The sequence below is a fragment of the Phallusia mammillata genome, chromosome 6 (genome assembly GCF_965637545.1).
Source record: "Phallusia mammillata chromosome 6, kaPhaMamm4.hap1.1, whole genome shotgun sequence".
Classification (NCBI taxonomy): Eukaryota; Metazoa; Chordata; class Ascidiacea; order Phlebobranchia; family Ascidiidae; genus Phallusia; species Phallusia mammillata.
The window spans coordinates 12,245,072-12,258,303 of record NC_137257.1 but is presented as its reverse complement, the minus strand read 5'-3'; the positions used below and the strand labels follow the sequence as shown (position 1 = coordinate 12,258,303).

The 13,232-nt window shown below is 35.5% G+C and overlaps 1 protein-coding gene across 1 annotated transcript in view; it reads right to left on the bottom strand.

Moving 5' to 3' along the window:
• LOC145233718 (autophagy-related protein 2 homolog B-like) overlaps positions 1-13,232 on the bottom strand; it is a 64,354-nt gene that overhangs the window by 760 nt on the left and 50,362 nt on the right. Inside the window, exons 25-29 of the mRNA XM_080098494.1 lie at positions 11,026-11,415; positions 10,102-10,489; positions 7,432-7,538; positions 6,770-7,070; positions 4,841-4,949 (exon numbers count right to left, since the gene is read on the bottom strand). Of these exons, the coding sequence (XP_079954620.1) occupies positions 4,841-4,949; positions 6,770-7,070; positions 7,432-7,538; positions 10,102-10,489; positions 11,026-11,415 (1,295 nt within the window). The remainder of the gene's footprint in view (positions 1-4,840; positions 4,950-6,769; positions 7,071-7,431; positions 7,539-10,101; positions 10,490-11,025; positions 11,416-13,232) is intronic.

The window sequence follows — 13,232 nt, the reverse complement described above, 5'->3', positions numbered from 1 at the left end:
TCACAAACCCTATAACTGCCTTTAATGATTGTTAATCTCACTTTATTGAGGTTCCTAAAATAACTTTGTAGTAATGCCTACTTGGAAACTAGAATAGTGGTTTTCCTATATATTGCCAGTTTATATATACTACACCATATATAACGATGTATCACATATACCATTTACTATTTATTTACAATGGATATATATTTGGCACCTACATTTCATTGGGTCCCTATCTTTTTCCTGGCACTTTATAACATAATTGTTTCTGCAAGCACAAATCTAATGGGTCCCCACACATATGCCTATGCGATTTGGTAACAGTAAAAATAGGGCACAATCATTCACACAATCACGTTTTTAAACTAGAAAGGTGACTTTATGATATACTTCCATTTTATATATTCTATACTAGTGGGAAATTTAATGTTTTTAGAGGGAAATTATGTGAGACAGAAGTCACCAAACTCGGGCCCGTGGTTAGAAATTAACCGTTGAAAGTTAATTTAATACAATATTTTCCGCAATAACATGTAAGTAAGATTAACTTCACCTAGTTTTACAAGGCGCATAAAAATCCAAAAATCGTTTGTTATGTCACAGACATTACTAAAAGTATCAATGACATTGTTATTGTTCGCGAATAAATGCATTTGATCTGTTGATTGTGATGCAATAAATGACTAATGCAAGCACATGAGATTTTTCAAAATTCCACACGATTTTACTTTCTCACGAAATCACTATTCAAACTAAATAAGATTGCAGTATACCTTTAAGGTCCTGACCAAATCGCTTCACAAAACTATAAGGGTGGCTTAGCACATATTGCCATTGCACATACACTGTGACCTACACATATATATATATCCTTCACTTATTTCATAATGGGTCCCATATCAGCCACTGTATTTTATAACCTTAGTTGTTTCTGCAAGCAGAAACTTATGGGTCCCCCACACATGCAAAGTTGTAAATAATGCATTTCATGAAATAACTATAATAAATTTTGGTGCTATGAGTTTAACAATGGCCAAAAAAGTCTGCAAAAATAATTATGCTGTACGAGGCACAAACTACACAAGTTGCATTCAATTCAGCAATTGTTTGCCAAATTTACCAATTTTATGGGTTATTGCGGCTATGGAATGGAACTCAATAATCAACACCTATAAAATGCAAAATGAACCAACTGTCCAGATTTCATCCAAGTTGGGCATTGTTTGAAAAAATCACCCATTTTAGGGGGCTAGTGGGGTAAATATTGGGGCTACAGGATGAAACACAACTATCGACAGCTTATCATGGCAAAATAAACAAATTGTTCAAATTTCTTCTAATTCGGCATTATTTTAAAAAATCACCCATTTTAGGGAGCCAGTGGGGTAAATATTGGGGCTACAGGGTGAAACACAACTATCGACAGCTTATTATGGCAAAATGAACAAACCGTCAAAATTTCATCTAATTCAGACATTATTTAAAAAAAATCACCCATTTTAGGGGGCTAGTGGGGTAAATATTGGGGCTATAGGGTAAAACACAACAATCGACGCCTTAAAATGGCAAAATGAACAAACTGTCCAAATTTCATCTCATTCGGACATTATTTAAAAAATTCACCCATTTTAGGGGGCTAGTGGGGTAAATATTGGGGCTACAGGGTGAAACACAACAATCGACGCCTTAAAATGGCAAAATGAACAAACTCTCCAAATTTCATCCAATTTGGAGAATGTTTAAAATTTCACCCATTTTAGGGGGCTAACGGGGTAAATACTGGGGCTATCGAGTCAAACAAAACAAATGGCACATCTACATAACCATATCTACCATCTGTGAAAATTTCATCCAAATCCACCAAAGATTTCAGCACGAAAGTGCATGGACAAACTTCACCACAGAAAAAAAACAAAAAAAAACAGAGTGAAATCAAGATGCGTCCCGTTCAGGGAAGGGGACCCATAACAAAGTGGGATGCACATCTACATAACTATATCTACCATCTGTGTAAATTTCAGCCAAATCCATCAAACATTTGATGGAAAAACGAGTCGGACAAACTTCGGGGAAAAAATACCCATTTTAGGGGGCTAGCGGGGTAAATACTGGGGTTATCAACAAAAACAAAGTGGGATGCACATCTACATAACTATATCTACCATCTGTGTAAATTTCAGCCAAATCCATCAAACACTTGATAGAAAAACGGGTCGGACAAACTTCGGGGAAAAAATACCCATTTTAGGGGGCTAGTGGGGTAAATACTGGGGTTATCAACAAAAACAAAGTGGGATGCACATCTACATAACTACATCTATCATCTGTGTAAATTTCAGCCAAATCCATCAAGGATTTGATGGAAAAACGAGTCGGACAAACTTTGGGGAGAAGAAAAAAGAAAGAAAAAAAAAGAAAAAACACACATTTTGAGTAAAATCAATGTGTCCCGTTCAGGGAAGGGAACCCATAATAACCTACTGCATACAATTGTTTAACATTTCAGCACATTAGGGCTTGTATTTTTGTCCCAAAAGTTATTATTTCTGGGTTTAAGGGGTAAAATAGGTGAATCCAATAAAAAGTTACAAAATTCTTTAGAATAGATATTCGCTTTTCAGTGGGCAGGTTTGGTCTTTTCGTGCCCAATTGGGCTTTTTTTTACATGGAGTTGTTTTCACGAGGTGGAAAATGGATGAGTCCAACTATTCAAACTTTTAACAAAGTTTTAATTTTTTTTCCTTAATAGCCCTTTGTTTGTTGAATTAGGATTTTTAATCCGCACATAGCGTTCCCTGGTGCCGTTAAGTTTCTACATACAAACAATACGATTGCTTAGCTGGGCTTTTTATGTCCAAAACCTGTTCTGAAACAGTTTTATTAATGCTTTCAGGTTGATAAGTCACGTTACACAGGTGTAACAAATCGTGCAGCGTTGTCGCTCTGCGTTTCAAAACACGAACTAGAAGGGTGGCTTAGCACATATTGCCCTTGCATGTACACTATAACCTATTTTAAAACATAAATATATTTCCTATGCTTATTTTATATTGGGTCCCATATTAGCCATCGTCTTTTATAACTTTAGTCGTTTCTGCAGGCAAAAACTCATGGGTCCCCACACATGCAAAGTTGAAAATAATGCAATTCAAGAGATAACAATGAGAAAGTCAGGTGTTGTAAGGTAAAACACAGTGATCGGCACTGGGCTTAAATCATAATAATATGTAGAATACAAACTATAAAATTAGATTCACCCCAGATATTGTTTGAAGTATGTCCTATTTAACGTTTTAAAAAACTGACCCATTTTAGGGGGCTAGTAGGGCAACTAATTGGGTTCGACGTAGACAAACTAAAAAATATACAAAAACCACAATGAATCAATCAATAGTACTGCAAAATTTCAGCCCAATCCGCCAATGTTTAAAATTAAGACCACTAGAGGTGTTTTGAGCAACAACCGTTAATGTTTCTGACGTCATAGGGCTGTTAACAAGCCCCTAACTGCCATGGCACAAAAACGACCACCAAGCAACCCACCAACGAGCAACATACAACTGGTTGCCCTTGTAACAGTATTGCTCCAAAGAAATCTTTCATTTGTGGTGCCCAGTAACATACAAATACGTTTTACACTTTAGGGGCTTGTGGGGTAAATGTTAGGACTACAGGGTTGAACACAACAATCGACACCTACAAATGGCATACTCTACAAGCTATCCAAATTTCAGCCAATTCTGACACTGTTTACAAACTCACCCATTTTAGGGGGCTAGAAGGGTAAATACTGGGGTTATTAACAAAAACAAAGTGGGATGCACATCTACATGAATATATCTACCATCTGTGTAAATTTCAGCCAAATCCATCAAACATTTGATGGAAAAACGAGTCGGACAAACTTTGGGTAAAAACACCCATTTTAGGGGGTGAGCGGGGTAAATATTGGGGTTATCAACAAAAACAAAGTGGGATGCACATCTACATAACTATATCTACCATCTGTGTAAATTTCAGCCAAATCCATCAAACATTTGATGGAAAAACGAGTCGGACAAACTTTGGGAAGAAAAAAAAACGAAAAAAAACAAAACCAATTCAGGGAAGGGGACCCATAATAAGTTGACCTACATTAACGTTTACAGCGCAATATAACTAACATCGTAACATCTTAATTCTAACCAGTAAGATGGTCAAATGACGACTGCGTTAATGTGTGAAGTAGAGGCATTTTTTCCATGCGCCACTATCGTCAATCACTCCTATTGCGTCAGCTGTGCACTGAGCGAGCACAAATTTGACAAAAGACAGCATGTAAAAACATATTTGGGGCTGTAAGAGTAATTACTGAGCCGATTGCACTGAAATTTTTAACAGCCAACAAGGAACACCCTATCCACAGCTGCTTAAAATTTCAGCAGGTTAAGTCTTGTATTTCTGACCTCATTAACATGTGAACAAACAAACAAATATTTGGGGGTAAAGGGGTGAAAATGGATATATACAACTTCAAGCAATGTACCAATCAAAAAAGTATGAAACTCCAGAATCATCTGCTTTAGCAAGTCTAGCCGTTTTAAAAATTTCACGTTTTGGGGGGCTGTGGGTGAACCGAGGGATCAAACGGGGTCAAAATTCACATGGACCATCTTTGGACCAATATCCATGTGTTTAAATTTGAAACACTTTGAACCATTCTTTCTTAACCACAACGTGGGAACAAATCTGCGTTAGACTGGAAAAAAAGAAAAAAATATATAGACAAAAACAATGTGTCCCCTTCCCTACCCATAATCAGGGCTTTATTTTTAAATTTAATTACATTTGTTTAATTTTTAAGAGTTATAGATACCCTGGCATTGTTCCTGGAGACACAATATCATATGTTGTCTCTGCAGCAGCTTGAATGAGACAAACAAATCTATTTGTCAATTCAAGTGCAGCTGTTGTTGTAGATGTACCTAAACAATTAAAGAACAGAATTTGCAGTTTTAGTTTGTGATCACATATAGACAGTATACAAAAAAACTAGAAAGGTGGCTTTCTAATATACTTCCATTTTATATATTCTATATCCTATTTACTATACACATCATTTGATCTACACACATACGATTGCTTTTGCAAGCAAAAACAAATGGGTCCCCACACGCGCGTTTGTGCGGATTTACGGCAAACAAATGTTCCGGTTATTTTTAGATTCTTACGGAAAAACTTTCAAAAGGCATTAACCCAACTTTAAGTTGTGTCCATATTCTTTTTGCATCATTATTGTCATATAATTTCAAAAAAACAGTAAATAAGACTGGGAAAAATACTTTTAATTTAATCTCATGCTTTGACCTTGATATTGTCGTTTAAGGTCAGTTTTTGAACACAATTTCCAAAACTAAAAATGTGAGTGATAACTTAATAAAACGACATAGCATAGCTTCGCAAAAACAGCTGATTTCTATTCACCGAAACGACTGTCTTGTAAAACGCCTGTCTGGACGCCAAGCTGAGCCCTCCCGTTCTGCATTTACCCGCCTTAATTATAAACAAGTAAATTACTCCCTTGAGATTTAAGACTATCATCTGACTGACAGTGTACACATATGGGCTGTAAAAGTAACTATTTGGCCGATTAAGGCAAAATTTTAAATACTAAACTAATAACCTACTGCAAACAATTGTTTAACATTTTAGCACAATAGGGCTTGTATTTTTGGCCTACAACTAAAACTTATTATTTCGGGGTTTAAGGGGTGAAAATTGATGAATCCAATAAAAAGTTACAAAATTCTTTAGAATACCTTAGATTGCACCAACCAACAAAGCATGAAACTCTCAGATTATGTACTTTAGTCGGTACAGCCGTTTTAAAAAAAAATCGTTTGAGGCCTGTGGGGGAACCGCTGGGTCGTTCGGGGTCAAACTTCAGAAGGATCAAATCTGGATTAATAACTAACATCTGTGCAAATTTGAATAAATTTAAAGCACTCATTTTTGACAAAACGCGTTTAACAAACCAGCGTTAGACAGAAACGAATATTTTGGGGTTTAAGGGGTAAAAATAGGTAAATTTTTTTAAGGTAGAAAATTCTTCAAAATACCTTACATTTCACCAAACAACCATAGAACCCCTAAATGATGTACTTTAGTCAGTACAGCCGTTTTACAAATTTTATGTTTTGGGGGCCTGTGGGTGAACCGCTGGGTCAATCGGGGTCAAACTTCAGGAGGATCAAATTTGGATTATTAACTAACAGCTCTGTAAATTTGAATAAATTTGAAGCACTCTTTCTTGACCAAACGCATCTCACATACCAGCGTTAGACAGATATAAGAAAAAAAGTACATCCAAAAACAATATGTGTCCCCTTCATTGAAGGGGACCCATAACGTATTCAATGTATGTAAAATATTTTTAGATGCTATAAATTGAATTAACCCCCAATTCTGGGAAAAGAAAGGATCTTGTTAGTAAATTTGCAACGATCATACTTATGTCTGTCACAAAATTAGAGTTCTCCCAATCCAAGACAACTAAGTTGGCAGTCAGTAAGTTAACTGTGCTTATGTTTCATTTTAAAATGTCAAGTCAATGTTTATGTTTTTTGATAATTTGTGTCACTAATGTTTTTTATGGCGCTAGGATCCACTAGCTTTCATTGGAGGTCAAGCAATTGAGGGGTTAAATCTCGAAAATGGTTAGGAAAAGATGCTACCAAGCTCTACATTATTTCAGGCACAAATATTGACCCACAGGCCACAACATAAACATTTTGCACTTTCTTACCAAATGCAGTTGATCCTTTTTGTAATCCTTTAATGATTCGACCATCACGTTTGTATTGTTGCACAGGAAACCATATTAAGTCATGTACTCCTTGAAAAAACTGAACAACTGAATGAAGTGGACCAACTCCACCCAAAATTGAGGGAAGCTGGTTTTTCACAATATCTTCAGCCCATTCACTTAACACGAAATTCAGCATTCTGTCTACACCCAGTATTCCATGGCGGTGAACAATCTTTCTTAGTTGCAGCTGTGAGCAATTAAGTTGACCAAGTCCTTTTAGAAGTCCAGCCAATGTTCCCTTAACAATTTTCATGACTCTGAATTAATTGGAGTTTAAACCATGTCAAAGGTATGAAACCTTTGGCAAAACTAAAAAAAGTGCATGGTAACAAGTTTTATATCTAAAAACTAGTTCAATACCCCACCCTAAGGTATCATTTGAAGCAGGCATTGAAAAGTATTTATAACTCCTGGAAAAATCTAAAATTACCAATTTTTAACAACAGTATACCCCATAATTCTAAAAACATATTTAGGCCTTACTCAAAACGTTTTTTTTCTATTTTGGGGGATTGCCAAATACTTCGAACACTACCCAGAAAAAGTGGGGAAAAATAAAATGAAGCAATTAAAACATTAGTTATCAAAAATGATCTCACTTGTTCAATGTCAACATGTTTTCCATGGTAATCAAGTCTTATTGGAACATTGGGTGAAAATATCAACTCTTTAAAAAAGACTTCAGCAGGTTCCTCCGAACATTCAACTACATTAAAGAACAATTTTTTTAAGCATGCATCCGACATCACACTACAGTTTCAGTATGCTATTAACAATCAGACGGGTTTAACCATTGCACATATTTAGCATGTAATAAATATATTGTCATATTAAACTTAAACTAGAATGTTGGCTTAGCACATTTTGTCATTGCATATTACGCTAACCTATTTTGAACATTCATAGCTTTCCTACACCTAATTTATAATGTGTCCCATATTATCCACCATCTTTTATAACCTTAGTTGTTTCTGCAGGCAGAAACTCATGGGTCTCTACACATACAAAGTTAAAAATAATGCATTTCAAGAGATAATTCCATCAGTGAGTTTGGTGTTGTAAGGTAAAACACAGTGATCAGTACAGAGCTTAAACTAGAAGGGTGGCTTAGCACATATTGCCCTTGCATATACACTATAACCTATTTTAAAACATAAATATATATATTTCCTATGCTTATTTTGTATTGGGTCCCATATTAGCCATCGTCTTTTATAACTTTAGTCGTTTCTGCAGGCAAAAACTCATGGGTCCCCACACATGCAAAGTTGAAAATAATGCAATTCAAGAGATAACCATGAGGTAAAACACAGTGAACGGCACTGGGCTTAAATAATAATACTATAAAATTAGATTTACCCCAGATATTGTTTGAAGTATGTCCTATTTAACGTTTTAAAAAACTGACCCATTTTAGGGGGCTAGTAGGGCAACTAATTGGGTTCGACACACAAACTAAAAAATATATAAAAACCACAATGACTCAATCAATAGTACTGCAAAATTTCAGCCCAATCCGCCAATGTTAAAAATTTCGACCGCTACAGGTGTTTTGAGCAACAACCGTTAATGTTTCTGACGTCATAAGGCTGTTAACAAGCCCCTAACTGCCATGGCGCAAAAACGACCACCAAGCAACATACAACTGGTTGCCCTTGTAACAGTATTGCTCCAAAGAAATCTTTCGTTGGTGGTGCCCAGTAACATACAAATACGTTTTACACTGTAGCGGCTGGCGGGGTAAATGTTAGGACTACAGGGTTGAACACAACAATCGACACCTATAAATGGCATACTATACAAGAAATCCAAATTTCAGCCAATTCTGACACTGTTTAAAACCTCACCCATTTTAGGGGGCTAGCGGGGTAAATACTGGGGTTATCAACAAAAACAAAGTGGGATGCACATCTACATGAATATATCTACCATCTGTGTAAATTTCATCCAAATCCATCAAACATTTGATGGAAAAACGAGTCGGACAAACTTTGGGAAGAAAAACAAAAGAAAAAAAACAAAAAAAAACAATTCGAGGGAAGGGGACCAATAATAACCATGCTAATAAACATACAAACTATACAAATCTGATTTAATTCAGACATTGTTAGAAGTTTATCCTATTTAATGTTCTATTTTAAAGAGGTAAATAGAGGCAAAATAGAATAAAACACAACAATTGACATCTATAGAAGGCATATTCTATAAACTATCCAAATTTCAGCCAATTTTAATACTGTTAAAAAACTTTTACAGTTTAAGGGGGATTCTGGGGTAACTGCTGGGGTTCTACATCCAAACAAGTAAAATATGAAACCACGATGACCAATTCAACAGTTCTGTGAAATTTTGTCCGGAACAAATTTGATCGATGTTAATCAAGTTATGTTATTAAGGTACACAGAATTTGTAACTTGTCAATGCTAAGCACAATTTATGTCTTCTTCAGGTACCAACTTTGGTGCATTTGTGACATTGCACAACTTAACAGTTGGATTGCAGTTTCAGAAAGGCGTTCAGTATGTAGTGCCCGTTTTTTTGTTTTTTTTTCAGAAAGGCATTCTTTAGATGTTGTTCCTCAAATGTTTTTTTTACAAAGCTACGATTGTGATTTTGTAACAGTCTTTCATTATTCTTTCTGTCAATTGGATAACCGGTATTCAGAGAAAGTGCCAAAGTTTAAAGTTGGACGGGGTTTCAGTCTTGTAATTGCGGATTTGGGCCAGCTTACAATTTTAGACAAAGCGCTTTGTCTCTTAAAGCGTCATTTTGAACTAGAAAAATTTCTGGAAACGCTCCTGAATACAATCTATTGAAAGTTTATCCTTATACATTTCTGCACATTTTAAGGAGTGAGTTGGGTGAAGGGAAACACAGCAACAACAATTAAACCAGCCCAAGCTTATTCACCTAGGATAGTTTTGTTGCTGATGACATAAAACATCATTTTTTAAGAGCCTGGCAAAAAGTCTTAAAATGGTTTCTTGGATTTGGCAATCAATAACCATGCCCAACTGACTATCCAGTTGAAATTATGTGGTATGTGATTGAAATGTCCTGTATCATCTATTAATCCATATTTTTAAAGCTGCAAAACACTGAGGTAACTGAATAAAATAGTCACATTTTGTGTCAGGTTAGTATCAAAAATCATGCCAGAAAGTGGTACTTTGATTACCGCTTTGCTTAATTGGGCCCAAATAATCTAGTCCGGTTATCACATTTGACAACTGTGTGTTTACACACACAAAAAAACATTGACCACTTACCAGAAGATTGTTGAAATGTAGTATTTGGGATTTCCTTTTCATAAGATGTGGAAACCAGTTGATCTTGTGAGTGCTCATTTACAGAATCAATAAAGCTGGTTAAAAAGTCCAATGTATCTTGATCAATATTAATTCTGAGGGGTTGTAGGGAGACAAACAACCGACATTCTGAAATCTGATGTGTGGCCTCAGGTACAGAATGTAATGCTTTCAGCAAAAACATGTTTGCATGTGATTGTTTGGGACTGGATTCACTATGAAATCCATACAACATTTTGTTTATTTGTGAAGATTCTAATCGATCACGAATTTCCAATTCGGGTACAATAAAAATCGTTCTTGCAGAAATATTTTCACTTGGAAGATATGTTTCATGTCTAAAACGAATCTAAAAAAATGTGAGTAAATTAAATTTAGCTATGTATATTTTTGCTGCATATGTAAATTTCAGGTTCTTAACAAAAAAATTAAAACCACAAAATACTTTTCTAACACAAATGAAAACATGTTTATTAAAGCAAGTATTTATTGGCAACGACTAGTCTGACTTATGTTTTCCACAAAATTCAAATTTTCTTTGTGTTTCGTTTTAAGGGTAATATATTTGGGACAGGCTTAATGCAACAAACCTACAACATATAGAACAGTGGTTCTCAAACTGGGGTCTGCGGTCCTTTAGGGGTCTGTGAGGCAATTTTGGGGGGTCTGCGAAAAGGTTGAAGTATTTGGCATCAGTTTGTGCCACAAAATAAATCAAAGTAGAACCCTGCAATCAACTTTTCTTTTTCTGAAATACAGATTCAGGCTAAGGACCGTGTACCCTCGGTATAATGGCAAATGGAGTGTTTTGAAAAAAGTAATGAAGAAGTTTGAGAACCACTGACATAGAACAAGCAAAGCAAAAAAGCAACTGGGCACAAATACCTTGAACAGTCGAATTTCTAACAACTGTGCATTGTCCCTTCCACTTGTGACTTGCTTTTGACCACATTTTGAATAATAATCCTTAAATCTGTTTTGTTTTTTTAAACTTGTCATATTATTTAAGGGTGATTCACAAAAATCACAACCACCATAAATTGACCATTTGCATGAAAGTTCCTTTATGGTGTATTTTTGCATTGGAATTGGAAAGTGTTCTGGGGCTTGTAGTTGATCAGTTTTTCCATAGACTGGACTGAAGTGGTTTACTTTTGGCACAATCGGTGAATTGGTCAAGTAATTAATAACTAAATGTTCATTGTCTTGGTTGCAACTTTCCAATTCTGGGTCAATTACAATGCAAAACTCATCATCGGCTGGATATTCTTCCGTCTAAAAACACAATATTACAAATAAAAAAGATTTTTGAAAAAGTTTGGGCCGAAACCAAAACATGGAAAAAGGTATATTCGACCGAAATGTTTTAGTCAACTGAAACTTCCGTGAATCACTAGTGATTACTAATAACGTTTCTCCCAATTTATATTTAACTTATGTACTGCTTCTGGAGTATACGTGTAAAAATTAAAGAAGCTATGTTGTAACAACAAAAATCATTCTCAACTGTGTTCTGCGTTACCTACAAGTTCACCGTCAGTCGTTATAAGGCGGCCAACTTGTCAATGACCATTTAACGGCTTTTTATTACCTTCATGTTAATGAACAATGTTTGACTGAAATGTACCAAACCGAAGTATCAGTTACATCACTTCTAAGGTAAAAAGACCTTCGCTAAAACAGAAAATATGCGTGCTAACATATTAAAACCACATAGCATTACTGCGCTTATGTCTAATTATCAAAAAGACTGCCCCGTTAAACGTCCGTCCATGCGTCAAGCAGCGGTCTCCTGCTTTGCATGAAATCGCCATAATTGTAAACCAGTGAATTATTCCCTTGGGCTTTCCAGTGTACACAAAAACTAAAATTGGATATTTCTGGGTTAAAGGGGTGAAACTGGGTGAATCCAATGAAAAGTTAAAAAAAATATTTAGAATACCTTACATTGCACCAATCAACTAGAAAGGTGGCTTTCTGATATACTTCCATTTTATATATTATTTATCCTATTTACCGATTTACTATACACATCATTTGATCTACACATATGATTGTTTTTGTAAACAAAAACTAATGGGTCTCCACCTGCGTGTTTGTGCGGATTTACGTTAAACAAATGTTGCAGTGATTTCTAGATTCTTAAGGGCACATTTTTAGAAAGCATTAACCCAACAATAAAAAAAAAATTGTTCCTATTCTTTTTGCACTATTATTGTCATATAATTACAAAAACATTAAAAAATAACGAAACGAATACTTTCAACGTAATCTCCTGCTTTGTCCCAGATATTGTAGTCCAAGGACAGGTTTTAAACACATTTTTTTCTAGAAAGCTGTATCAGTTGTGTTACAGACACTTTAAATTAAAAAGCAATTTGCTACAAGTGTATACATAACAAATTGTTTTTCATTTAAATTTGTTTCGCAAAATGAGTCCATTGACCTGTAGTAACCTCTCAGGGTCCACACGCCAAACAACTGTTTGACCTTTTGACACCATTTTTAATAGCACGCCGTCCTTAGTGTTCAAGTTCAAGTTCAATTCCTAAATTGATCCTAAACAAAAAAAACGCTACGTTATGACGAAAGAAAGTTCTGAACTGTCTTTGTAATACCTACTAGTTGACCTTTAGTACCCCGTGGTCATGCTGCGGCCAAGCTGACAATGAGCAATTCAAAAAACATTTATCTTGTAAAAAAGTGAAGTTTATTTTTTCATCTTTATGTTGATTAACAAAGTCGTGCTTGACATATACGAAACCGAAGCACGTTTATCAAGTTTAAATCACATCATAGGTGTGAAACCTTCGCCAAATCTGAAAATGTGCATGATAACTGATAACTTAATAAAACGACATAGCATTGCTGTGGAAAAACAGCTGATTTCTAATCACCAAAACGACGTCTCGTAAAACATCTGTCCGACGCCAAGCTGAGCCCTCCTGCTCTACCGTCTTAATCGTAAACCAATGAGTTACTCTCTTGGGACTTCTGCCTACAGTGTCTTTCTTGACCAAACAAGCGTTAGACAGATATACTTTTCGAGGGCCTGTGGGTGAAATGTTGGGTCATTCGGCTTCAAACTTTAG